General features: G+C 44.0%; 2 protein-coding genes across 2 annotated transcripts; one reads left to right on the plus strand and one right to left on the minus strand.

Moving 5' to 3' along the window:
• Positions 1-40: 40 nt before the first annotated feature.
• rps25 (ribosomal protein S25) lies at positions 41-6,176 on the minus strand. The gene is made up of 5 exons (XM_043676643.2): positions 6,119-6,176; positions 4,708-4,803; positions 990-1,173; positions 535-633; positions 41-112 (listed from the first exon to the last, which is right to left on the minus strand). The coding sequence occupies exons 1-4, from the start codon at positions 6,119-6,121 to the stop codon at positions 539-541; spliced, it is 378 nt and encodes a 125-aa protein (XP_043532578.1). The 5' UTR covers positions 6,122-6,176; the 3' UTR covers positions 41-112; positions 535-538.
• A 3,187-nt stretch (positions 6,177-9,363) lies between these two features.
• trappc4 (trafficking protein particle complex subunit 4) lies at positions 9,364-24,057 on the plus strand. Its single transcript, XM_043676641.2, has 5 exons — positions 9,364-9,570; positions 16,877-17,051; positions 19,746-19,849; positions 20,710-20,836; positions 23,791-24,057. Exons 1-5 carry the CDS (start codon positions 9,396-9,398, stop codon positions 23,867-23,869), a joined length of 660 nt encoding a protein of 219 aa, XP_043532576.1. The 5' UTR covers positions 9,364-9,395; the 3' UTR covers positions 23,870-24,057.
• Positions 24,058-27,504: the final 3,447 nt, after the last annotated feature.

Genomic DNA, 27,504 nt, shown 5'->3' on the forward strand with positions numbered 1-27,504 from the left:
ACTTACTTCCCATGACTGTGACAAAAAACACCAATGCAAATGTTGTTAAAGACAATTTTATTTCTAATTTTACTGATATCTAAATAGCATCACTTGAAATCCATTCCAGAACCTGAAAAAGAAAGTAATTACAATCAATGTTTAGCAGAAAACTAAACCCAAAAGTGATCAATGTTGTTCAATTTAATAAATATCTTTATCTATAAAGTAAATTAATTCATCAAATATAGCCTTACATCTCACTGTCCCAAGTTAGTTAAGTTTTACCAAAAAAGGTGACCACCAGAGGGCAGGTGCCATAGTAACATTTATGTCACACAGACTACTAGCTGCAGGAGACCCTCAGCCCCAGGGTGCTGAACACACATGCAGAATGTACACAACATTTCTCTTCATGAGAGAGGAGCATATCATTCATCCCTCAAAGGGGTAAAACATTTAACAGCTAGCTCCAAAGCAAACTTGATTTGCTCATATCAGCATATCCACAAGAGTTAAAAAGCATCATGACTAGCATGTATTTAGAAACACTACCTTATTACACATCATCTGCAGCAGCAGGTGCATCACCACCCTTGGTATTTCGTGTATAGATAACCTGTGCTCTATGTTTGCACACCAACTTGATCATGCCTGGGGGGAACAAAACAAAACCGATATTGAAAAGGCCTGGAATACAAGTCTCAAATACTACTGCCTGTGCAAAATGAAATAGGTAGTTAAAGTTGAAATACTGTAGGATAACAGGTGAATATGCTAAAACCTGATTAATCTCCTCCAACTCAGACAATGAACAGGTTGAATAATTTTTCATTTGAGAGGCATGAACAAAGAAACAAGAGTTAGGAGCAGTAGGTAGCCATTCAGCCCTGCAAACCTGCTCCGCCAATTGTGAGACCACACCTGGTCTTAGCTAAACCTCAACCACATCATACACCAATGGTATGTTGGAAAAAGTAGCATTAGAATATAGGAACGTGAAAGATTACCTTTTGAAAGCAGCTCCTGGAGGGCAGCTCTAGCCAGTGAACCTCTGATTTTTAACCTTTCAGAGACAACAGCAGGCGTGATGAGTTTGTAGTTGGGTACCTCTTTCAACAGCTTATCATATGTGGCTTTGTCAAACAGGATCAAGTTGTTCAGCTTGTCTCTTACTTTTCCTTTTGACCACTTCTACTCAATTGTAGAAAACAGATTGTGGTTAGTAGGCTGCAACACATCCACAGCTTTAATAAAAACACAATGATCAGATCACTCAACTGGAAATAAAAAAATCTGGTGACACCAAGTAATTACAACCCCACTATATAATAGCATGTTCATGCTAACATTTGTCTGGCATACAAAGTGGGCAGCAGATCCATTTGAACGAACCAAAACATTATAGTAGAGTCGATTTGACACCATGGTAAACTTATCAATGAATTGAAGATGCCCTAAACAACACGATTGTTTGTAACTTGAGGCATAGTCAAAGAAATTAAGAGTAGACCATTCAACCTCATCAAACCTGATCTGCCAACCAACAAGATCACTCCATATTCCTGCCTACCTATGATACTTTTTCACACCCCCTTGCTTGCCAACAATCTACCTCTGCCTTAAAAATATTCAAAGGATCTGCTTCTGCCATTTTTGAAGGAGACTTCCAAAACTTGACACTGGAGAGAAAAATATCTTTGTCCGAAATGAGTGACTCATTTTTAAGGAGTGACTGCTGGTTGTAGAGAGAACTTGGGGAAATATATACTAATGGCTTGAAAACAGTCTACATTACAGAAGAGGTGATGCTGGAGTCCTTTGAAAAAAAAACCAAAGGTAGATAAATCTCCAGTACCTGATCCAAGTGTATCCCAGGACATTGTGGGAAGTTATGCAAGAAATTTCACAGTCCCTAGCAGAGGTGTCTGTATCATTTACAGCCACAGCTGAGGTGCTGGAGGATGGCTACTGTTGTGCCTTTAAGAAAGGCTGCCAGAACATGGGACCGGCGTCTGACATCAGTGGTGGATAGGTTGTTGGAGGGGTTTGAGAGATAGGATTTAAATGGATTTGGAAGAGGAAAAAATTGATATGTGTGTAGGGAAATTGTCTCACATTTGACAAGATTGCACATGGTAGACTGGTTAGTAAGGGAGAGTTTGCCAACTAGATACAAAATTGGTTGACAGTAGAAGACAGAAGATAATGGAAGAGAACTGTTTTTCAGATCGGAGGCCTGTGACCAGTGATACACCACCAGAATCAGTGCTGGGTCCACTTGTGGAATTTATTAAATAACTTGGATGAGAATTTAAGAGGCAGGGTTACTAAGTTTGCAGATGACACCAAATTTGGTGGTTCAGTGAAGATTATCCAAGATTACAAACGGATCTAGATCTATTGGGCCAATGGGCTGAGTGGCGGCAGATGGAAGTTTAACTTGGATAAATTAGAGGTACTGCATTTTGGTAAACGATCAAGGGCAAGATTTATACAGTTATGATAGTATTGTCAAATAGAAAGACCAATGGGTTCAGATACAGGATTCTTTGAAAGTTGCATCACAGGTAGACAGGTTGGTTAAAAAAGGTGTTTATTGCTGCCTTCATTGCTCAGATCATTGAGTATAGGAGTTTGGCCATCATATTGAGGTTGTACAGGACGTTGGTGAGACCACTTTTGGAGTACTGTGTAGTCTAGTTACCCTGCTATAGGAAAGATATTATTAAAGGATTAAAGAGGATTCAGAAAAGATTTAAGGATGTTGCTGGGATTGAAAGGTTTGAGTTATAAGTAGAGGCTGGATAGACAGATATTTTCCACTAGAGCATAGTGTGTTGAGGGGGGTGACCTTATCAAGGTTTATAAAATCATGACAGGCACAGATAAGGTGAATAGCACCTTCCCTAGGGTAGGTGAGAATATTTAAAAGGGACCTGAAGGGCAACTTTTTTGCACAGTGGAATGAATGGTTAGAGGTGGTAGATGCAGGCACAGTTACAACATTTGAGACACATTTGGACAGGTACGTGGATAATAAAGTTTTAGGAGGGATATGGGCCATACCCAAAAGCAAGTGGAACTAGTTTAATTTGGGAAACGTGGTTCGCATGGATGGGTTGGACTGAAAGGTCTGTGTGTGTGCTGTATGACTCCATGATTCCATTCTAAATGCACCCTGTTAAGGACCCTCAATTTATTTCCATCAAGACACTACTTACTCTAATCTCCAGTGAACACACCTGGTCTGTCAAACCTCTGACATGTATGCATCTAGACATCACATTTTAACTATGAGTAACTTGTCACAATGGTCATTTGAGAAACTAGTCGTGAGAAAGGCATCTTCCACTGCAGCAAAATAAATTCAAACTTAAGTTTCAGAGACACATTTAGGTACACGTATACGTGGCTAAGTGTTCAATCCTGACATGTAAAGAATTACTGGTTGGAAAGGGATACAAAAAGTGGTCATGAGATAACCATAGCTTCCACTTGCTCATATTTTACAATGGATTTAGGTTAACTTTGAGGGAGGAAGAGGGATAGATTCAGTTGTGATGGAGCCACATTTAAACAATGTGATAATCAACAGATTAAGAATGGGTCACGTTACTCAAAAGAACACACAGAGCCCAATCGCATTTAAAGAAAAAAGGTACAGATTTGAAAGGAAGTGTTAACACTTTGCTCAAGATTCTCCATGAAGGGGATTCTTCTCTCTCTGGCTACAGGGAAATGAAGAAACTGATCCTAAGACTCGTTTGCCCAATCTTGTAAGCAATACTAAGACTAATCCAATAACCTTGCTGACTGGTGCCATCTTGTTCAATATTTTCTTCCAATAGTATTTGTACAACAACATATGGGATGATTTTTGTGAAGTACTCATATTTAACGGAAGAATTTAATTGGCACATTTAAATTGGGATTTTATCTTTAAACATAAAGTGGGCATTACAACTTTATGCGATCCTGCAGTTACACTTTCCAAGAACGCAGAAGACAAAGCTCACCAGTTTCCATGCCTGACCCAGAATCAGGCCGGTACAAGCAGTATCAAAAAGTGAAAACTGCCAACAGCAACATATGTACTTTATACCTCCTTTACTTCAGCTGGCAAAATTCTAACTTGATTGATCCAACCATTCCATAACCAACCATAGCATAAGTCAGGAAATTCAAGTTGATATCTGCATACATGTAGCAGCATTTGGATTAGATTACTTAGTGTGGAAACAGGCCCTTTGGCCCAACAAGTCCACACCGACCCGCCAAAGTACAACCCACCCAGACATATTCCCCTACATTTACCCCTTCACCTGACACTACGGGCAATTTAGCATGGCCAATTCACATCGTTGGACTGTGGAAGGAAACCGGAGCACCCGGAGGAAACCCACACAGACACGGGGAGAATGCGCAAACTCCACACAGTTGCCCGAGGCGGGAATTGAACCCTGGTCTCTGGCGCTGTGAGGCAGCAGTGCTAACCACTGTGCCATCATGCCGCCCATTTGGTCAGAAAATAAACATGCAACCACAAGACAGATAGCATCTGCAAAAAAAAAAAATGACAGAAAAAGGTAACTCAGGTTACACTTTGCATTGTAAATATTAGTTTTCTTGGCACAGTTCACTCAGCAGATGCTAACTGAAATACTTTGGATTGCATGTTTGCAGTGTGAATGTTTTGCTTTTCAACTCAAACAAGATAATGCAAACCTTTTTCTTGGCCTTGCCCCCAGTCTTGTTTACTGGATCTTTATCCTTTTTGCCTCCTTTGCCTCCATCCTTCTTCTTCTTATCATCTTTTGGAGGCTAGGAGCAGATCAGAGATTTGATAAAAGATTAAACCAAACATATAACAGCAACTTACAATCATACTGCACACTCATTCAATAGAAACACTTCTAAAACTGGATTAACTTAAATCTACAACCCAAAGTAACCATTTAAAAACCAGTCGTTCAAACATGGAAATCAGCTCCTTTTCCACGTGATTTAAGAAACCTTTGAAAGAGACCACACTGCTCAGCTTGTTTTGCAGTAGCTGGCCTGTGTCCAAACACCCATCTGCTCACCTTTCCTCCACATCCCTTTGATTCATCACTGAAGAAAATCACAGGTTTAAAAATTTACAATAAAAAAAACTGACATTTGTGGATGAATTGTTAGAGGAATATTGGTTCATTTCACTCTTGAAGGGACTGGCTTCGATTTAATTTTTTTTTACAGCCGTCCCGGGAGAGTCTGAGCAAGTTTCTGACCGTAATACTGTGGCAAACATCAACCAAACCCGCCCTTAACGTAGGGAGGAGGCCATTTGGCCCTTCCATACAGTAAGACCTTGGATGATCTGATCCCAAGGTGGTATTCCACTTCCCCAGTAACAGAAGGAATGATCATAACGAATCGCATCTCGGTGATTATTAACTAAATGTTAAATTTGCCGTGCACTTCCCCCCCCCCCCCCCTGCCCAAGGGGAGTCGGATGGTTGTTGGGAGGGGAGGCCCCAGGCTGGCTCTCCCGGGGGGAGGGGATGGTTGCTGGAAGCGTGGCTCCGGCCTCTCCCCCCGCAGCTCCAACACGAGCCCGGGAGACAAGGCCCGGGAGGAGGTGGCGGAGGATGGAGCTGAGGGGAGGCCCGGGGAGAGGGGAGGCCCGGGGAGAGGGGAGGCCGGGGGGAGAGGGGAGGCCGGGGGGAGAGGGGAGGCCGGGGGGAGAGGGGAGGCCGGGGGGAGAGGGGAGGCCGGGGGGAGAGGGGAGGCCGGGGGGAGGGGGGAGGCCGGGGGAAGGGGGGAGGCCGGGGGAAGGGGGGAGAGGGGAGGCCGGGGTGAGAGGGGAGGCCGGGGTGAGAGGGGAGGCCGGGGTGAGAGGGGAGGCCCGGGGAGAGGGGAGGCCCGGGGAGAGGGGAGGCCCGGGGAGAGGGGAGGCCCGGGGAGAGGGGAGGCCCGGGGAGAGGGGAGGCCGGGGGAGAGGGGAGGCCCGGGGAGAGGGGAGGCCGGGGGAGAGGGGAGGCCGGGGAGAGGGGAGGCCCTCTCTTATTGAATCCCCCTCCCCTGACTGCGGGGGGGCTGCCTGTTTCCCCCCCCCCCCCCCTTAGGCCGCGGTATCTGATCCCCGCTCCCTCACCATGTTGCTGCTTCAAGATGTCGGAGCCGAAAAGGAAGAGCCCCTGCCACAGCAGCCCGGGAAACCCCAGCACGGCGACGAGTTCCGGTCCTCCTGGCGGAAATGACGTCACGCCCCTCTATAGACCCCCCCCCAAGCCTGTAGCAAATAGTGATGATTTGGAGATGCTGGTGTTGGTCTGGGGTGGACAGAGTTACAACACACAACACCAGGTTATAGTCCAACAGGTTTAATTGGAAGCACTAGCTTTCAGAGCGCTGCTCCTTCATCAGGTGGTTAGTGGGGCAGGATCATGGGACACTGATCTTTTTCTATAAATTCTAAGTGTCATACAACTGATGCAATGTATTGAACAAACTGTTGTAAATGTACCAGCATCCACCACTTTCTCTGTACTCGCACATGCACCCCCTCACGGACTTAAGACACTTTACACTCACATATACACTCTCTCTCACATTCACAACCTCCCCACCCCAGACACACACCCACATGTACACACACATATACGTTTGTGGGGTGAATTTGTACTTGCAGAGTTACATTGTACTTTGCTCAAAAACCGGATGAATTCACGTAAGACTCTGTTATCTCACTTTTTAGATTAGAATCAGTCTAAACATGGCACAGACAGAGAACTCGGGGGGGGGGGGGCTAACACCTTCAACATATTGTCTGGCTAACACCAATTGTTACAGTTAACCTGAGAATGTAATTTATAAAAAAAAAGTTCTGGGATTTACATATAAAAGAAGTGAAACTACCATGGTATTCGAACAGATGAAAGACTCAACAAACAATCAAGGTATTTTTCAAATATAATTTCAGTTACATCACACTGTAAACTTTTGCTATAAATTCTGTGTCTTACAATTGTGTCCTCCACAACCACCTGATGAAGGAGTGGCGCTCTGAAAGCTAGTGCTTCCAATTAAACCTGTTGGACTATAACCTGGTATTGTGTAATTTTTAACTTTGCAGCCAAAAGGATCCTGACATTGACCTTTCACCCCATCACCCCAAGGCTTTAATTACCTAATATTTACCTCTCCCTCCAAAAAAATTAATCTGTTTTTCAGTCAAGCTGTTCAGTGATATTATTACACACCTCTTGAGCTGGTGGGACTTGAACCCAGGCCTCTTGGTCCAGGAAGAAAACCACAATAAACATCAATATTAAAGTACAAGCTCCACATCATTTCTTGATTACCCCAACCCCTATTATCTATTTATCTTGCAATCTTTTGCATTTTATTTTCTCATTACCTCAGAATGTCTACAGCGTAGATACATGCCAGTCAGCCCACTATCCTCGCACATGGCTCTGCCTCTAGCATTGACCTTCTGAAGAGCATCCCACCCAGACCTATGCCCCCAAACCCTGCATTTCTCATAACCAATCCTTGTACGCGCACATCTTGAGATTATGGGAGGAAACACATGCAGATATGCCTTTGACAAGGTTTCACATTTCACAAGGTAGACTGATTAGTAAAGTTAGATCACACAAGATTCAGGAAGACCTTGTTAACTAGATACAAAGTTGGCTTGGTAGGAGACAGAGAGTGGTGGCGTATGGTTGTTTTCCAGCCTGGAGGTCTGTGTTCAGTAGTTTTCTACAGGGATCGATGCTGGGCCCACTGTTTTTTGTCTAATTTCAGACAGGAAATTTGGTTAGCATGGACAAGTTAGACCGAAAAGTCAGTTTCCTGCTGTATGACTCTATAACATGCAAACTTCACATAGACAGTCACCCGATGGTGGAATTGAACCCAGTCCCTAACACTGCGAGGCAGCATTGCTAATCACTGAGCCACTGTGCCACCCTGTTTATGACACTGCGTTGAGTAAAAGGGACTCAATATTTCAAGATGGCTCCTAAAGTATGAGTGGAAGTATTGAAGATGCTTTTTGATAAATTTACATAAAATATTAATGATTTTTAATTGATAAACACTTGAGTTGCAAAATAAATGAGGATGAAGGAAGAGAGTGGACTATTTGGGTAGTTGTTTTGTTGATAGCTGCTACTGGCAGACTGGATTACCTATGCTGCATTAGCCAGTCGGCAATCAGATCTGGCTTATTTCATAGCTCAAATGAGAAGGATGAACAACAGAAAAAAATAAGACTAACACTCCTAATACTACACTGAGAGGGACAGATTGACCCAAGTTTCATATTTTAAATGAGGGATTAAGTAGAGGCATTGTTTGCCCCTCACGGTGAAAATATATCCTATTCAAACAGAAGCAACGAACTACTCACCTCTGTAGCAAAAATGGAAAATCAGCAGATCTTGCATTGTGTACGGAGAAAGAAAGATATAATACTTCAGAACTACTAAAAAGTGTTAAATTGGAGTTGAACTCTTAACAGATACTGTTAAACCTGCTGAGTTTTTTAAGCATTTTCTGTTTTATCTCAGACCTCCAGAATACTCTGTATTTTGCTTATAGTTATGGACTATGGCCTGGTCAACATATATCCCACAATAAACATCATAAATACATAACCCCTACTATCATATTGCTGCTTTTGGGAGTTTGCTGTGCATAACTTAACTGTTGTAGTAAAGACATTAAAACAGAGTATACTTGAAAATTAAATCATTGGCTGTAAAAGTGGGGCAGCATGGTGGCTCACAGCACCAGGGACCTGGATTCAATTCCCATTTTGGGTGACTGCATGGAATTTGCACATTCTTCTCATGTCCACAGGTCAGGTGAGTTGGACATGCTAAATTGCATCATTCAGAGGGAAATGGGTCTGGTTGGGTTACTCTTCGAGGATTGGTGTGGACATGTTGGGTCAAATGGCCTGTCTCCACACTGTATGGAATCTAACTTTGGGATTTTGGTGAACGTGAAAGTTGCTATACGAATGGAAAGTTTTCAATTCAATGCGAAAGCTTACAAGGTGCACGCGGTAGCCCTTCGGCTTGTAGGCTCTGTGCTGTGCAGCTTCCAACAAGAGGACTACATCTCCCGGCACCACCTTCCTGGGACTTGGTTGTCCGTGGACGAGATCGACGCTCCCCTGCAACGCTATCGAGAGTGTGAACTACATTTCCCATCATCCACAGCGTCTGCTGCCCGCTGCTCCCTGGGATTTGTAGTCTACCTTATCACCCTGCTGGTTGAATGTGGGACAGTGGACCACATCACCCAGCATGCTTTCAAAATACCACCCCGCTGTCCCCTGGGAGTTGTAGGCAATCCATTGAGCATCCGCGGAGCAGGACTACAATTCCCGGCGTCCGTCGACAGGTGCAGCCATGGTCGTCTACAGTGTTTATGTGGTGAATAAGGCCGGCGGCCTCATTTATCAGTATGACAATTACTCGCCCCGCAACGATGTGGAGAAAACCTTTAGTTACCCGCTCGATCTGGTGCTCAAGGTGTACGATGAGCGTGTTGTGGTGTCCTTTGGTCAGAGAGACGGTATCAAAGGTGAGGACCGACCGGCGGCTCCTGCTGCTGGGAAAGACCGTTAGAATCCTGAGGCCTAGTGGATAGAAGGGCTTTAACGAGACACTAGGAGTTAGACATCATACCAAATGTTCTCATTGCAGTTAATTTACTGTTTTTCAGTCATCACATTCTTCCAATAAGTGACAACATTTCGCTTCAAGTTTAGCTGCACCTGCAACTAGGAATTGGGGGAATGTCTGAAAAGTATCAGCCTCTCCCTTTTTATATTCGTTTCTGTGAAATTGAAGATAAGTATTTTGGATTGTTTAATGTGTGGCAGTATTACTAAGTTCTGCACCTGAATTTCAGTAAGTGTGGATTTTTTTTCAGTTGATTGTAGGGAAGCAGCTCTGTTAAATACTTACAATGTTTTCATGAGTTGTACTCTCCTGTGTTGAAGATGGTGGTTGGTTTGTTACATGGATGCCTGCTTCTGTTAGATTCCCTACAGTGTGGAAACAGGTCCTTCGGCCCAACAAGTCCACCCCAACCCTCCGGAGAGTAACCCAGACCCATTTCCCTCTGACTAATGCACCTAACCTATGGGCAATTTAGCATGGCCAATTCACCTGGCCTGCACGTCTATGGATTGTGGGAGGAAAACCATGCAGACACTGGGAGAACGTACAAACTCCACACAGTCTCCTGAGGCTGGAATTGAACCTGGGATCCTGGTGCTTTGAGGCAGCAGTGCTAACCACTGAGCTATTGTGCCTTTAATAAACTTTAATTTAAGAAAAGTTCTGAAGAAGGGTCACAGCACTCTAAACATTAACTCTGTTTTCTTTTCCACAGATGCTGCCAGACTTCTTAAGTTTATCCAGTAAATTCTGTTTTCGTCTGTTCACATTTCTGTGGTTTGTGGATGTCACTAGTTAGGCCAAAACAGTATTTCTTGCCGATTGTTAAGTGCCCTGGAGAAGGTGGGAATGAACAGTCTTATAGAGTCACAGAGATGTACAGCATGGAAACAGACCCTTCGATCCAACCCGTCCATGCCAACCAGATATCCAACCCAATCTAGTCCCACCTGCCAGCACCCGGTCCATATCCCTCCAAACCCTTCTTATTCATGTACCCATCCAAATGCCTCTTAAATGTTGCAATTGTACCAGCCTCCACCACTTCCTCTGGCAGCTCATTCCATACATATACCACTCTGCGTGAAAAAGTTGTCCCTTAGGTCTCTTTTATATCTTTCCCCTCTCACCCTAAACCTATGCCTCAGATGCTTCAGGAAAAACAGCCCCAGCCTGTTCAGCCTCTCCCTGTAGCTCAGATCGTCCAACCCTGGCAACATCCTTGTAAATCTTTTCTGAACCCTTTCAAGTTTCACAACATCTTTCCAATAGGAAGGAGACCAGAATTGCACACAATATTCCAACAGTGGCTTAACCAATGTCCTGTACAGCCGCAACGTGACCTCCCAACTCCTGTACTCAATACCCTGACCAATAAAGGAAAGCCTACCAAACGCCTTCTTCACTATCCTATCTACCTGCGACTCCACTTTCAAGGAGCTATGAACCTGCACTCCAAGGTCTCTTTGTTCAGCAACACTCCCTAGGACCTTACCATTAAGTGTACAAGTCCTGCTAAGATTTGCTTTCCCAAAATGCAGCACCTCGCATTTATCTGAATTAAACTCCATCTGCCACTTCTCAGCCCATTGGCCCATCTGGTCCAGATCCTGTTGTAATCTGAGGTAACCCTCTTCGCTGTCCACTACACCTCCAATTTTGGTGTCATCTGCAAACTTACTAACTGTCCTTCTTATGCTCACACCCAAATCATTCATGTAAATGACAAAACGTAGAGGGCCCAGCACTGATCCTTGTGGCACTCCATTGGTCACAGGCCTCCTTCTGAAAAACAATCCTCCTCCACCACCCTCTTTCTTCTACCTTTTGAGTCAGTTCTGTATCCAAAAGTCGTCTTGAAACATTCCAGTACTCGGGCTGTAGGGTCACACAAAGTGCTGTTAAGGAGTTCCAGGATTTTGTCCTAGCTAAACAATTACCCACATTGAACAACAAGAAAGGAATGGGGATATAATTCCAAGCGTGTGGCTTGGAGGGGAACTTGCAGGGAATGCTATGCCCACTTATGTGCTTCCCTTGGCCTTTTTAAATGTTATGGGTTTGGAAAGGCTGTCAAAAGGGGCTTTGAGTTGCTGCACTACATCTTGCAGATGGTACACAGTGCCACTATGGGGAAGGGGGTGGCATGGGCAGAGCAGCGAATGTTGAAGGTGATGGTGCAAGTTGAATGGACTGCATTGTCCTGGATGATGTTGAGACTTTTCAAGTATTGTTAATGTGGAGTATTCCATTACAGCTGCTTATGTGTGGCATTGGACAGGTTTTGGGGTAATCAGGTGAGTTACTTTCCAAAGAATTTTCAGCCTGTAACCTACTCTTGTAGCTGCTTTTTTGATCTCCATTGCAATTGTTGTTGTTTACGAATGAATCTCGCCAGCTATCAGTGTAACATCATGATCGTGTTAGATGCTGCCCTTACCCAAGATACACCCACAAGCATTTCCAACAGAGCAACTGGATAATGATTTGTTCTCCACCAGAGAACTGAGAGGTGTTGAGAAACAAAAGCAGTAATTGCTGGAAAATCTCAATAGGTCTGGCAGCATCTGTAAAGAGAAATCAGTGTTAACATTCCAGGTTGTTCTTCAGAACTGATGGTAGCTGGGAAAAAGTTTGTTTTTATGCAGAAGATAGGATTGGAGGAGGGGCTATGGGGTAAATATTAGGTGGAGATTGAGCCCACAGAGAGAGAAGAACAGTTGGACAGACAAAGGAGTGGATAACAGTCTTCCTAGAATAATAAAAGGCTGCTAATGTGGACTTTTTGTGGCTAACAATGGTTAGTGTGTAATAACAGACCATGTGAGAACAAGGCCTTGTGTGTGGAGGCTGGGGTAAGGACATAGGAGGAGGTGCCTTAAGCCTTAAAATGTTTGAACTCGATATTGATTCCAAAAAGCTGTTGAGTTCCCAAGCAGAAAATGAGGTGTTCTTCCACCTTGCATTGAACTTCATTGGGGCACTGCAGCAAGCCTGAGACAGAGATGCTGGGCAAGGAACAGTCTGGTGTGTTGAAGTGGCAGATAACAGGAAGCTCCGGGTCTCTCTCTCGAGGACAAAGTAGTCACCCAGCCTAGGCTTCGTTATCGAATGTAGAGGAGACCACATTGTGAGCAGTGATTGCAGTAGACTAGATTGAGTGAAGTGTAGGTAAAGCACTGCTTCACTTGGAAGGTACATTTGGGCCCTTGGATGCTGAGGAGGGAGGAAGAGAATGGGCGGGTGTTACACTTCCTGCAGTTGCAGGGAAAGGTGCAATGGAGCTCTGGACAGGTGTTGGGAGTGAAGGAGGAGTGCATCAGGGTGCCCTGGAGGAAACAGTCCTTATGGAATGCTGATAAAGGAGGGGAATATGTGTCTAGTGGTGGCATCCCACTGAAGGTGGCAGAAATGGAATTAATGATCCTCTGGATTTGGACGCTGGTGGGATGGTAGGTGAGGACAAGGGAGACTCTATCACTGTTGAGGGAGGGAAGAGAGGGGGTAAGGGCCAAAGTGCAGGATATGGGTCAGACCTGCCTGAGGGACTTGTCAGCTGTGGTGCTGGGAATCCTCAGTTGGGGAAAAAAGTGTATATTTTGGAGGGCCCTTTGTTGAAGTTGGTATCATTGGAACATATGTGACAGAAACGGAGGAACTGAGAGAATGGAATAGAGTCTTTACAGGAAGCTGGGGGTGTGGATGTATAGTCAAGATAACTGTGGTAGTCAGTGGGTTTGTAATGGATATTGGTGGCCAACCTAACCCCAGAAATAGAAAGAGATGTTGAGAAAGGGAGGAATCAGTGATGGACCAGGTGAAGGTGAATATGAAGTGGAAATAAAATTGATAAACATTTCCAATTCCGGACGAGAGTGGAAAGCAGCACCAATGATGTCATTGATATACCGGAGAAAGAGTTGTGGTGGGGGCTGGAATGCAACAGGAACAAGGAATATTCAACATACTTCACTAAGAGACAGGTATAACTGGGGCCCATGTGGTACCCGTGACCATCCCTTTGACCTGAGGAAAGTGAGAGGAGTGAAAAGAGAAGTTGCTCAGAGTGATGACAAGCTCGGCCAGGTGGAGGAGGGTGATGGTGGATATGGGCTGTCCAGGCCTTTTTTTTTCCAGAAAGATTCAGAAACCCCTGAGACCATCCTGGTGGGGGGTGGATCTGTTAAGGGATTGCACATCCATGGTAAAGAGGTGGGGCTCGAGCCTGCAAACTGGAAATTCTGAAACTAATAGAAGATGTCAGAGGAATCACAGATGTGAGTGCTAAGGGACTGGACAAGGGAGAAGAAGTTAAGGTAGGAAGAGATGAGCAGAAACAGGCACAAACAACAAGATTGCCTGGGCTTTTGGGAAGGAGGTAGAAGCGAACTGCGGTGTTGGGAAATTGTGCTTGGAGGCAGTGGAGGGGGAGATCACCAAGTGAAATGAGGTTAGTGACTGTTGTGGACACAGTAGCCTGATGTTCCATGGTGGGGTCATGGTCTAGGGGGAGATAGGAGGAGGTGTCTGAGAGCTGGCACTCAGCCTCTGCAATGCAGAGGTTAGTATGCCAGACAACAGCAGCAGCATCCTTGTCAGCAGGCTACATTACAAAGTCAGGGTTGGATCTGAGAGCATGGAAAGCAGTCAGTTTAAGGTTGGAATGGGTGTAGGGGGAACGGAACAGAGAAATTGAGGTGACCAATGTCATGTTGATAGTCCCCTGAGCAGGTGGAGTACAGGTAAGTGGCCAGAGGGAGGGGTCCTGCTGGGAGGTGGAGAAAGGGGTCTATGGGATGGGGAGAGGCCCTTGCCCAAAGAAATGAGCACAGAGGTGAAAGCGGCGGAAGAAGAGTTCAATGTCATATCTTGCCTGAAATTCATTAGAGTGGGGATGCAGAGGGATAAAACTGAGGCCTTGGCTGAGGACAGAATATTTAGCATCAGAGAGTGGAAGGTCAGATTGGATGATAAATACATGACAAGGTGGGTTTGGGAGAGAGGATTGAGTCAGGGGAGGGGAGGAATGTTCTGAAAGGCTGTCGGTATCTCTGAGTTGTTCCATCTTGTGTTCCTTGATGCCTGGAAAGAAAAGAAAAAGTTTCTTGTTAGCATGTCGAATGAGCTGAAGGATGAAGTGGAACTGGGGAGCAGTGTAGCTCTGAGCCAGTGTGATACGATGCTGTTGGAGAGACTGGTCGAGAGTCTGCATTTGCTGAAGCATGGCACTGTGTGTGGGTCTCAGGATACAGAGAGGGCAGCTGTCTGTGGAATGTTGAACATCACAGAGATACCTGTGATCCTGGGTGGATTCAGAACACAAAGGATGAAACTGAGTTGGAATCCATGTGGAATGAGCCTGAGCTGGAGGCAGTCACTGAGGAATGTGATGTGGCAGTGGAAACGAGCTTTAGCAAATATCTTGTCAAACACCAGGAGCGACAGTGCAATTAATGATGGTGGGCAAGAAAAATGATTGGGACTGAAATCTGTTCGGAGAGAGGAGCTGAACTTTTTCAAGGTGGGCATGCCTGGGAGAGATTTGGCAGTGAGCTAATCACGAGATGAAAAACCCTGAAGAACTGCAGATGCTGGAAATCTGAAACAGAAATTGCTGGAAAATCTCAGTAGGTCTGACAGTATCCATGGAGAGAAATCAGAATTAATGAGAGGTGTTGAGGTTAGTTGTAGATATTGTCACTTCATTAATCTCAACAAACCAGTTTGTAAAGCTACCTTTACTGTTTTTTCTTAAACCCTGATTGCAGTAAGTGTAAAGAAATGATCAGGAATGTTATGAATGGGTTGTTGGAATACATTCTAGATTAGAGTGGTGCTGGAATCCTGATGAAGGGCTTTTGCTCGAAGCGTCAATTTTCCTGCACCTCAGATGCTGCCTGACCTGCTGTGCTTTTCCAGCACCACTCTAATCTAGAATCTGGTTTCCAGCATCTGCAGCCCTTGTTTTTACCTTGTTGGAATACATGTCAAATTGTCCGAAAGTGTGTAAGATTTGTCTCACTAGCACATACTTCCTTTGAATTAGAATATTGTAGATTCAAGCTGACACTGGAACACACAATCTCGGCTGACATACATCCCCAACATACCTTCGGTGCATGAGAAAACTGCAGCCTACTCTACTACTCAATACAGATCATGGCTGATCTAATTGTAACCTCAACTTCACATCCCCACCTACCCTTAGCAGCCTTTTGCTTAACCAAAGTCTATCACCTATACCTTCTTAAAAATATTCTACCACCTTTTGAGGAAGAGTTCCAAGAGGCTTAATCCTGTGAGGGAAAAAAAATTCTCCTCATATGAGCAAATGGGCAATTTCCTTTTGAAAATGGGCTTTATTTTATTGTTTATGGGACCTTGTGTTATGCATGATTATTACAAAATATCTGCAATTGCATGGCACCTTTTTAATGTAGTACAGTGACTCCAAGCCTCTAATAATAGTGATTACACTTCAACGTATACACTTGAAAAATATAAAGGTCCTCTACAAATTTGTTTTTTTTCTCTCTCTTTTGTTTTCCTACCACAGCAAAACAATACTAAGACCTAGTGCTCGATTTGTCTAAAAGAAAAATGTTGCTGGCATTGGAAATCTGAAATAAAAACAAAGTGCTGGAGAATTTCAGGAGGTCAGCATCTGTGGTTACAAACACAGAATTAAATTATTGTTCTTCAGAACTCTGTTTGACTTGGGTTTTTCCATGAATTGAACACTTCTGCTAGTTGAGAGGGATCCTGAATTTATCTATAAATTTACGTTTTTCAGTTTATAAATTCTATTTTTCATATTCATATAAATACTGATTTAAAGCGTGGTGCTGGAAAAGCACAGGAGGTCAGGCAGCATCCGAGGAGCAGGAGGGTTGACGTTTTGGGCATAAGCTCTTTCAATAGGAAGAGCACATTCCTGATGGAGGGCTTATGCCTGAAATGTCAACCCTCTTGCTCCTCGGATGCTGCCTGACCTCCTGTGCTTTCCCAGCGCCACGCTTTTCGATGCTGACTCTCCAGCACCTGCAGTCCTCACTATCTCCAAGTTAAATGTAAATACTCTCAAGTACTTTGATTTGTCAAATTCTAAACTTCTTAACTGATAAGGGTAGTCAAACTGTGTATGTGAACTTTGAATGTTGCTTTGATTTTAAATTCTACGTTCATCTTTGCTTCCTTTGCTTTAGTTGGATATGCTGTGCTTTCAATTAATGGATTTGATGTAAATGGAAGGTACACGGCAGATAACCGAGATGTGCTGGAATATCTGAACACCTCTTACAATTACCCTTTGGCCATTCGCTTCGGACGCCCTCGCCTGACCTCAAATGAGAAGTTAATGTTGGCCTCCATGTTTCATTCGTAAGTTTTGTTTCAGAGAAAATAGTTAATATAAAAATGCAGTATGATTTACATGGGCTATGAACTGTGATGTATGATTTACATGGGCTATGAACTGTGATGAAGAGCCACTTAGTTCAGGATAGATATCTAGCATAGGGATCAGATTAATGCTAATGCCACAGATTTAATTCCCATGGGAATTAAGTCCCATTCCCATATCCCACTTAGGATGTGCTTCCTCCCCCTGAGCCTGTGAGTGGAAAGCAATCGCAACCCATCACTGACTGAAACTGTCAGTGGAGCATTTCAAAGAGAAGCACTGGTGGGCAATAAGAGAAGGTTCTTTGGACAAACATATGTAAGTGAATGAACCTTTACGTGTAATATTTTGTTACTCCACTGGTCAATGTCAGACTATTTTGTCGAATTCACTCTCCTCTTCCCCCAAGCCTCTTGTTTCAAAGAATTACCGATTTTTCAAACCACAGGTTCACCTCTTGGAATAGAGAACATATGTGATATAAATCGCAAGGCAGTGGTTGAAAAGTGTGGTGCTGGAAAAGCACAGCTGGTTAGGCAGTTTCTGAGGAGCAGGAGAGTCGACGCTTTGCGCATAAACTCTTCATCTTCAGGAGCTCATGCTCGAAACGTCAACTCACCTGCTGCGCGGATGCTGCCTGACCGGCTGTGCTTTTCCAGCACCACACTTTTCGACCCTGATCTCCAGCACCCGCAGTCCTCACTTTCTCCATCAGTTGTAAGGCAGCTCACCATGGCCTTCTCCAAAAGCAATTAGAGATGGGCAATAAATGTTGGCCAAGCCTGCAGTGTCCATGTTCCATAAAGGGGATTTTGAAAATAGGTTTGAATGATCTTTTGATGTTTGTCTTTTAGAATGTATGTATCCCAGGTTTTTGATTAAAACCTCTGTGCCCATATGAACATTTAAGTCCTTTGCTCAGAGTCTTTTCTGAAGTCCAATCCTTCTAAAAGTGCAGCATGTCCTCACCGGTAATTAAGTGTCCCCCTTGATTTTACATATACGTTCTGTTATAGAATCTCAAAGTTTCAACCGTCTGAGCAGACAGAGGGTGAGCCATTGTTCTGCTTCGTGAATGATGGGATTTACAGTGGCTCTGTTTTTACTGTCAACTGTGACATGTGAGAAGCTGAGGCACTTCCCTCGACAGCCAATTACGGTGGTATTCATGTGTGCCATGTGGCAGCTTTGATAGAGAGAACAATTTTCTAGCATTTCCTTAGCCCCAAGGAAGATGCAATGAGATGTCTTTATTAAGCTGCAAAAATTGAGTGATGTCAGCTGGAACTGCTACAAACTGCTGACAACGTCTCTCTTTAAGAATCAGGTTGCACCACTAACGATGGGGGCTGAGAGTTAATTGAATGCTTTGTGAACAATGTGCTAGTAATTAAACTTTGCTATGATTTCAGACCTATTGTAACCTGTGAGAAAGATCAATGCCTGTACAGTCAGGGAAGTAACATAATCTCATTTTCCTTTGATCTTATTAAAGCTTTTATCTGTAAAGGGCCTATCACTGACTTGTTATACTATTCCTCAGTGTTCAGGACACAAATGCATATTGTGTTGGAAATGAACGTGCTAGGTTTGTGTTCAGAATGGGCAAAAAGCATGAATTTGAAATTCATTGTGCCTCCATTTTTCACCTGAGCCAATTTGAGAGTGAAAGCTCCACTGTGTCCCAGCAAAAGGAACGGCAACTCTGCATGGTCCCTGGCACATTCCAGGGACTGACTGCAGGAGGTTCTATGTGTAGTCATACTGTGGTCTCACCCTTTCAACTACACAGACATCGGGTCAGGCAGATGCTCACGTTCACAAGGTGGTCTGGCTGAGAACACCCAACCTGTCAGGGTTAGGAATGAAAAAGAAAAATTTCAACTGTTGAAACTCTGAAATAAAGGCCAAAATTAATAAAAATACACAGCATTCATATCAGCACATGAAGAAAAATGTAGTTAATGTTTCAGAGAGAAATTTCATCAGATCAACATCTCACCTGAAATATTGACTTCTCTGTCCAGGTACTGACTGACCTGTAAGCTTCCAGCATCTTAACTTTTAAAAGTTAGCAGTCCCTGTGGATATTCTGCTTAGACTCATAAATTCCTGACCACTGTTACACTAACACTTCATAAAGTCATAGAGTTGCCATAAAGTCATAGTACGGAAACAGACCCTTTGGTCCAACTGGTCCATGTCAACCAGATATTAATCTAGTCCCGTTTGCCAGCACTTGACCCATGTCCCTCTAAACTCTTTCTCTTCACATACCCATCCAAATGCTTTTTATATGTCTTAATTGTACTAGTTTTCACCATTTCCTCTGGCACTTCATTCCATACATGCACCACCCTTTTATGTGAAAGCATTGCTCCTTGGGTCCCTTTTAAATCTTTTCCGCCCTCACCTTAAACATATGCCTTCTAGTTTTGGACTCCCCTACCCCGGGCAAAAGACCTTGCCTATTTACTCTATCCATGTACCTCATTATGTTATAAACCAGCAAAAATCATGTTCTGTACATAGTGTGTTTGGAATTGAGATCGGAACATGGTTGTACTAGTACATTGTATTAATTACCTCTATCTTTCCATTTTGAGGCTTTTTAAAGAGATTTTATACTGTCCACATGTCAGAACCTAAATATTTCCATTTCTAACTTTCAGGCTGTTTGCAATTGGCTCCCAGTTGTCACCTGAACCTGGAAGTTCTGGGATTGAAGTGCTGGAAACAGACACCTTCAAACTGCATTGTTTCCAAACACTGACAGGTGAGTAGTACATTCCCTGTTTCTGAAGTTTCAGATTACTTCAGCTCGAACCATCTCTCTTTGTTTGTAGAAAAGAGAATGTGGTTATGTTTTTGGCGAAGGATTTTGTTCTCCCTTCTTCATGTGATGTGTTCAAAAACATAAATAGTTTGGTAAGAGTGATAAGGGGGAACTATTTCCAGTGGTGGAAGAGTTAGTGACCATAAGAGACTGATTGAAGGTGATTGTCATGATTTGAGGAAACAGGAGGAGGGTAGTTAATCTCAAGCCTTTGTACTTTCAAACAGGAAATCATGTCTGTAACCTATACCTGCCTTGCTCCATATCCTTAATAGGAGGACTCCTAAGAATTAGAAGTAGCCTGTTCTGTCATTCAATAAATTGTAGCTGATCTGGGTATTCCACATTCTTGCTTAACTCAATCGTTCATCCCCTTACTTAGAATCTATCCATCTTTGCATTTAAAAATATTCAAAGGCCAAAAACCCTGCTCCCACAGTCTTTTGGGGAAGCAGGTTCCTTCTGTCAGATGAAAAAATGTTTCTTTTCTGTCTTAAATAAGTGACCCTTTATTTTTAAACAGTGATTCCTAATTCTAGATTGTTGTACAGGTACATATGGGGCCAAATGGCCTCCTGTGTGGCATTATTCTATGCAGTGGAAGGTGAGGCAGTATGATGTGCTGGAGAATCAAGACCAGTCATGTTTCTCATTTCCATTCTGAGTGGATTTTCAATCAAATACTAAGTAATTCTTATAACATGTCCTGGAGGTTTATTGCTAATGGGCTGAAATTACAAGTGAGTTATCCTGACTGTATGTTCTGAGTTTAAATGTTCTTTTTTCCTGTACTCTTAAAGGAATTAAGTTCATTGTGCTGGCAGACCCTCGACAAGCTGGAATCGATTCCCTCCTTCGGAAGATTTATGAAATTTATTCAGACTTTGCTCTTAAAAATCCATTCTACTCTCTTGAGATGCCCATCAGGTAGGGCTGAAATACTTGGTGTGAATAGGAAATTTAAGTGTGGAGGGTTTTTATATATATATAGACAGTTTTCCACTAACCAGTCTGATGAAAGGTGGGCTACAGATTCAGATCAACATCTTGCCCTGTTTCGTCAATTTGCTGTTACCATCATAAATTAGGCTTTGGCTTAAGCTACCTCTTTAGGTAGATTTTACACGAGAACCAAATGGGAAGTAGCAGAGTATCAACAATAGTTGGATTCACTCCTTTTGCCTGCTGCATTGCTCCTTTGACTTACCATCTGTGTCTCTCTCTCTCTCTCTCTCTCATGACAGGTAGGGGTTGTTTTCTGCCTTCTAGTCTTGCCCACTGTTAACACTGTCTCTTTCAGAACATCAAACAAGTTGCTGGAAAAGCGCAGCAGGTCAGGCAGCATCCAAGGAACAGGATAATTGACGTTTCGGGCATAAGCCCTTCTTCAGGAATGACTTGGGGTTGGAACAGAGGGAGTGGAGGGCTGCACGTTCAGAGGGTGAGAGGTTGGAGTGGGTGAGAGGGGTGGAGAAGTTGAGGCAGTTAATGTCGCGGCGGCAGTTGGGCTTATGCCCGAAACGTCGATTCTCCTGCTCCTTGGATGCTGCCTGACCTGTTGTGCTTTTCCAGCAACACATTTTCAGCTCTGATCTCCAGCATCTGCAGTCCTCACTTTCTCCCTGCTTTGAAACAAGTGCCAAGTGGATGCAAAGCCTAATGAAGGGTTGGTTGATATACGATGCTGTGGCCCACTTTTGTATGAAATCCTCCGAGGAAGGGTCCTGCTCTGTAAACTAGTGTGTAGACCGGGGACCCAGGACGTTTGAGAAGTGTGTACTTGATATTGAACATAAAAGGCTGGCACATCCCATTCACTGAGCATTTTTGCATGAGAATATGAGGTGGGGTTTGTACGTTGTTTGAGGCAGCACTGTCTTTGGGGACGGTGGGACCATATTTGTTATGTCAAGCTGGAAAACGGCCTGTTCCCTCAGCTGCATGGCCTGAGACCCATTTGAGGGCAAAGGGATAATTAGAAGAATTACATAAGTTCACAACTTTTAAGGAAACAAAACTGTGCAGGTGAAATGTCATTCAAGCTGTACTGCTGCTTTAATGTGTTATGAAACCAAGCCATTAGGCTCCACCACAACAGCACTTTGGTATTGACATAGTCGAAGATCGCAAGCATCAATCGGGAATTACTGTCCTGCTGATTAACCAGGTTTAAAGTGGGATTTGGTTTCTATTACTGTCAAGCAGATGTCCAACCTTTTCACATGATTGTGGAGGATAACACAGTGACATTTTTTTATTATTTTTTTATTTTTCTCAGGAAGGCTGGTGAGTAAATTTCAGAAAGAATTGTGTCGCCACCAACAGTAAATCTGAACTTGGCCAAAAATAAATCAAAAACAATCAATTGATCATTTAAATGTGTGATTTAATAGCAATGACAATTTTAAAACATGTCAAACAACAAAATATAATAACAAAGCCAAGGCTAGCCTGCTTGGTTAAGAAGCAGAGCGAGAGAGAGAAGGAAAATCAGCTGTAGTTCATGGTCACCAGGAAGAGAGTGATGGCTGGGGCCAAGCGAATGAGTTCAGTCTAACTAATGCTGACCTTGGTTCACTCTTAGTAGGCCATACTTGGCAAAACTTGCATGAGAGAGGGAAGGAAGGTGATGTTTAGCTTGGGGCTTTCCTTTTCTCACAGCTGGCTTTCCCTTTCCCTTTCTTCTCTCCCTCCCACACACTCTTCTCCCTTTCCCTCTTTCTCACTCGTCTCTACTTTCCTCTTTCTCACTCCTTTCTCTTCCCCCGTCCCCGTACCTTTTCCTGCATCTCTCTCACCACTCTCATTCTGTCTTAATGTGTCCACTTGAACTTTAAAAGGATACTCCATGGGACTATCCACTCTGAAAATTGCAACCAGACCTATAATCCCACCAGCAATCCTATTGCATCAAAGTTATAAAGTGGCCACGTTTCTTTTCCCAGAGAGAATTCAATGTAACTTGGTAAAAGGTGATTTTATTTTTAAAAATGAAAGAGAAATTACTGAGCGTGATCTGGTGCCTGAACACTTGCCTGAACCCATCACCATCACGGCCTGACCAGCATTTCCCCACCATCATCTAACACTCATTGCCTTGTCCGCATTGTGCATCTCTCATCTCCTTCCCCTACTCCTGAAGAGAGTCCCCCTAAAAGCGTCTTATTCCCCCGCCCGGCCCCCAGACTCATCTCACAGCCCCAGGCTCTGAGCCTTGGACTGCTCGCTGCTCCTTCAGTCACAGTCTGGATCTCTGTCTGATAGACGGACTCACCTGTCAGCCTGGAGTACACACTAGAGAGAGAGAGAGCCTCTGATTGGCAAGGAGCTGCAACACCTTGTAAAATCTGCCACTTCAAACTTACCTGTATTTGAAACTCCACCTTCAAATAAAACAGGGGGGAAAAAACTTTCAAAAGAAAGCAAACTTCCATCTTACGTATTTTTGTTTTCCCCTGGTCTTCAGTCCTTCCTGTATAATGTTATATAAACCTATGAGCTGTAAATTCATCCACCAGTAGCACACCTTGGAGGCTGTACGGAATGCCATGTCCTGTGTGATCTGCAGCTGGAGGTTGGGCACCCCTCATGTAGGCAATGGATTTGCTCCCCATCATTAGTCCTTCCTGTGGAAAATTCCCATGGGGAATATTCATAAAACTTTGCCACAGTTAGTGATGGAACTACACAGCATCTGGTTTTTGCTGACCTTTTTGTGGAAGACACTTGCGGCTGTGAAAGAGCGCAGGATCAGTCAGGAGTGTTGGAACTGTGACAGAAATGTAGGTTATTGATTAAAACAGTGTGGTCAAATTTGAAGTAAATCATTTCATCTCAACTGCTATCTATTTTTTTACTTAAACAGTGCCTTTTATCTGCAGGTGTGATCTCTTTGAACAGAATTTGAAAGTGGCTTTAGAGATAGCAGAAAAGGCTGGAACATTCGGAGCAGGATCTTGATCTCGTTGGGAGGGAGGCTGTCTCACCCTCCCAGTGGTTGGTGCCTGGCATTGATATGTATATACTTTGTTCAAAGTTTTTGCAAATACAGAAACTTATTGACCAGAAACCTACCTGCAAGTAAAGTGTAATATGGATATGGACTTGGGATATGTAAATATTTGAATAAACATAATGTTACCAACAAGTTTTCACTTTTTTTTAATCTCTTCTTTCCCCAATCCCCGCCTTTGGTTCTCTGTATCTTCTGAATGCATTTGTTTTCTGGAGTTGGTGTTCTGTGGACACAAAGATCATCTGCTCCTTAGCCAATTTGCCAATCATTTGTGCCGATTGATTGGTAGATGTCAGCAAGCTGGTTGATCACGTACAGAGGAGAATCACAGCCAACCTGGGTTTGTTTTCAGATCCGTCTCTTGAATTTCAAATGTCTCGTGCAACTTTCAGCCTCTTCTTAAAAGACCTCAACCTTTCCAGCCAAGACGTAATCAGAGAATGCCTTCTCATTGTCCTGTGGGTGACCCCAAGGGCAAGTTGGCTGAGGATATCACAGTAGGCCATTAGGACTATTACTCTGTACAGGATAAGCTGGGTGGAGAAAAGAGCAATCAGAGAAGAAACTGAGTGAGGCTGAAAGAGAACTCTAATAAAAGGAAGACAAGTGGAAATGTTTGAATGGTATCTCTCTGCAAAGGTTTGGAGCCTGATCGCTAGGGAGGAGCAAGGGGCTACTGTGGAAGGAAGCAGCTTGATGGTGTCTATAGACTGATTAGATTCCCTACAGTATGGAAACAAGCCCTTCGGCCCAACAGGTCCACACCGACCCTCCGAAGAGTAACCCACCCGGACCCATTCCCCTACCCTAAACTTATCCCTGACTAATGCACCTAACACTAAGGGACAATTTAGCATGGCCAATTCACCTGACCTGCACATTGTTGGACTGGCCTAACCAGAATTCAAGGAACATCATTATTCATTTTTGCAACGAGCAAGAAGTTTTAGAAGAGAATGTTTCCAACATCACTTGATGTAGCACTTGGACAGAGCGATTTCACCAGTAGGCAGGCCAACAATATTGCAAAAGCAGTTTTCTTTTGCTTTTGAAAAGTGGATTTCATGGAGGACGCTGAACTAAAATATTAAGTGGATTTACATTTTTTTCCTTTTTTTTAAACCCCCACACTACCGCCTAACTGCATAAGTGCATATTTTTTTCCCCAGTACCTATGTGTGTGTGCAGGTGTGAGACACAGTGAGAGACACAAGGTGTACGAATCTTTATTCAATTTCCACCACCAGGAAGAAAGGAAACACCCAAGTGGCCAGTGACAAGCACTGCCCTTCATATCAAAGGGCAATGCTGTGTGATCAAACAGTGAAGGGGAGGGCAGGGATTAAATCAAAATAGAGTTGCGGCGCCCACCTCTCCCTGAACAACTCCAGGGTGTTGGTCGACACTGCATGCTCCTTCTCCAAGGACACCCGGGCTCTAAAGTAACCACGGAAGAGGGGCAGGCAGTCGGCCCTAACGACCCCCTCCACAGCCTGCTGCCTGGACCTGTTTATGGCCAGTTTTGCCAGGACCAGGAGCAGACCCACGAGGAGGTCTTCAGACCCTCCCTCCGTACCGGGTGCCTGAAGATCAGGAGCGTGGGACTGAAGTGCAACCAAAAGCAGAGGAGGAGGTTTTTAAGAAAATCAAAAAAGGAGTGCAAACGCCCACACCCAATATACACGTGGTCCATGGACTCCACAGCGCCACAGAACAAGCAGTTGGGCTGGGAGTCCGTGAACCACCACAATCTGCAGTTGCAGGGGACCGCTGCATGCAGCACCCTCCACCCCAGATCCCCGAGAGAAAGGGGGAGGACTCCCGTGTAGACAGCCCTCCACTGGGGATCCCCACTGCCTGGTGGCAAATGGGTATGTCCAGACGGTGGATGAGGGAGAAGGTGTGGACGGTGTGCAGCAACTGTCGATATAGGGCCCGCCTTTTTACGTCCTTAAAAGGGACAAAATTAAAATCCCGGAGGCGGCTCAGGTTGTGGGGCACAGGCTCCCGTGGGAAGTACGGGACCTTGGGGCCAATGTGAAATTCCGTCCGGGCTGGGGTGAGCGCAGAAGGTGGATTTACATTTTAACTACTTTGGTAAATTAAATACTATAGCAAACTCATTTCGTAAAGTGTTAGCTTAAATATTTGTTTCTAACTAGAGGTAATTTTATTTAAAATTGTCTTCCCTCAGATAATTCAGGATTTCCCTAGATGAATTTCTCACCTAAATATTTGTGAGGGTTCCTGCCTCTGTCTTGCTGTTTGGTCGTGTGTTCTGCCTACCACCCTCCCGATGAAAATATCTTTCTCAAATCCCCTCTAAAACCTACCTTCAAACTGTTCTCCCTGATTATTGCTCCATTAGGAAAAGATTTCACCCTACCTACTGGGCCAGTAATCCAGAGGCCCAGACTAACCCTTTGGGAATACAGAATCTCACCGCACCCAGTGAAATATAAAAGAAATTCATGAGATCTCAAGTATAAAGCTCATCTCAGTCAGGAAGAAAATCTGCCCGTCTTTCCTGGCCTGGCTGCAGATGCACAGCAATGTGATTAACTCGTAACGGCCTTCTGAAATGGCCGAGCAAACCATTTGTTCAAGGGCAATTGGGAATGGGTAACAAATGCTGGCCATCCCATGATGTTCATATTCAGCGAACAAATTATTTCATTATGTGCTTTCCTCCCTTTTTTGTCACAGTTTACAAAGTTGCCAGGAGGAGACCTTTGCATACAATTCCAAGGTTTCACAGCACACGTAATGCTGAGTAAAGCTTCTAACCACATTTCGCTTGTACCCTGACCCAAGCTCACTTTTGTTTCGAGTGGGAAACCATGGCGTTCAACACTGGCTTGGAGCCCCCACTTCAGATAGAGAGTAAACCTCTTGCACCTTACAGCCATAAAAATGGGCGACCATGCAACCGAACCAGCTAAAAATGTGTCGTTATCAAATCTGTCAGCCATTGCATGGAGTTTGCACGTTTTCCCCATGTCTGTGTGGGTTTCTTCTGTGTGCTCCGGTTTCCTCCCACAGTCCAAAAGATGTACATGTCAGGTAAGTTAGCTGTGCTAAATTGCCCATAGTGTTAGGTGCATTAGTCAGATGGAAGTGGGTCTGGATGGGCTACTCTTTAGAGGGTCGGTGTGGACGTGTTGGGCCAAAGGGCCTGTTTCCACTCTGTAGAGAATCTAATCTAATTGTAATACAGAAATCAGTAGTTTAAATCTTTAAATGTTGCCATCACCCATATAACCTCTAATTTGAATCTCATTAAATGCTTGACATCAGGGAGCACAGACATCTCTTGTACCTGAGATTACCAGGGCACAAATGGTGGTAACTTGTCATAAATAAATCATTTTATGGTTTGGAACATCACTGACAATTTGTTGCCCATGCGTCTGATTATCCTCAAGAATGTGGTGATGGGTCAGCTGCTCCCTTCAACCATTGTAATTCATCCGGTGCACACGTGTCCCATTGTAATTCACCCGGTGCACACGTGTCCCATTGTAATTCATCCGGTGCACACGTGTCCCATTGTAATTCATCTGGTGCACACGTGTCCCAT

This window comes from Chiloscyllium plagiosum, unplaced genomic scaffold (assembly GCF_037043375.1).
Source record: "Chiloscyllium plagiosum isolate Xiang-an unplaced genomic scaffold, Cpla_swu_hap1 HiC_scaffold_29, whole genome shotgun sequence".
Classification (NCBI taxonomy): domain Eukaryota; kingdom Metazoa; phylum Chordata; class Chondrichthyes; order Orectolobiformes; family Hemiscylliidae; genus Chiloscyllium; species Chiloscyllium plagiosum.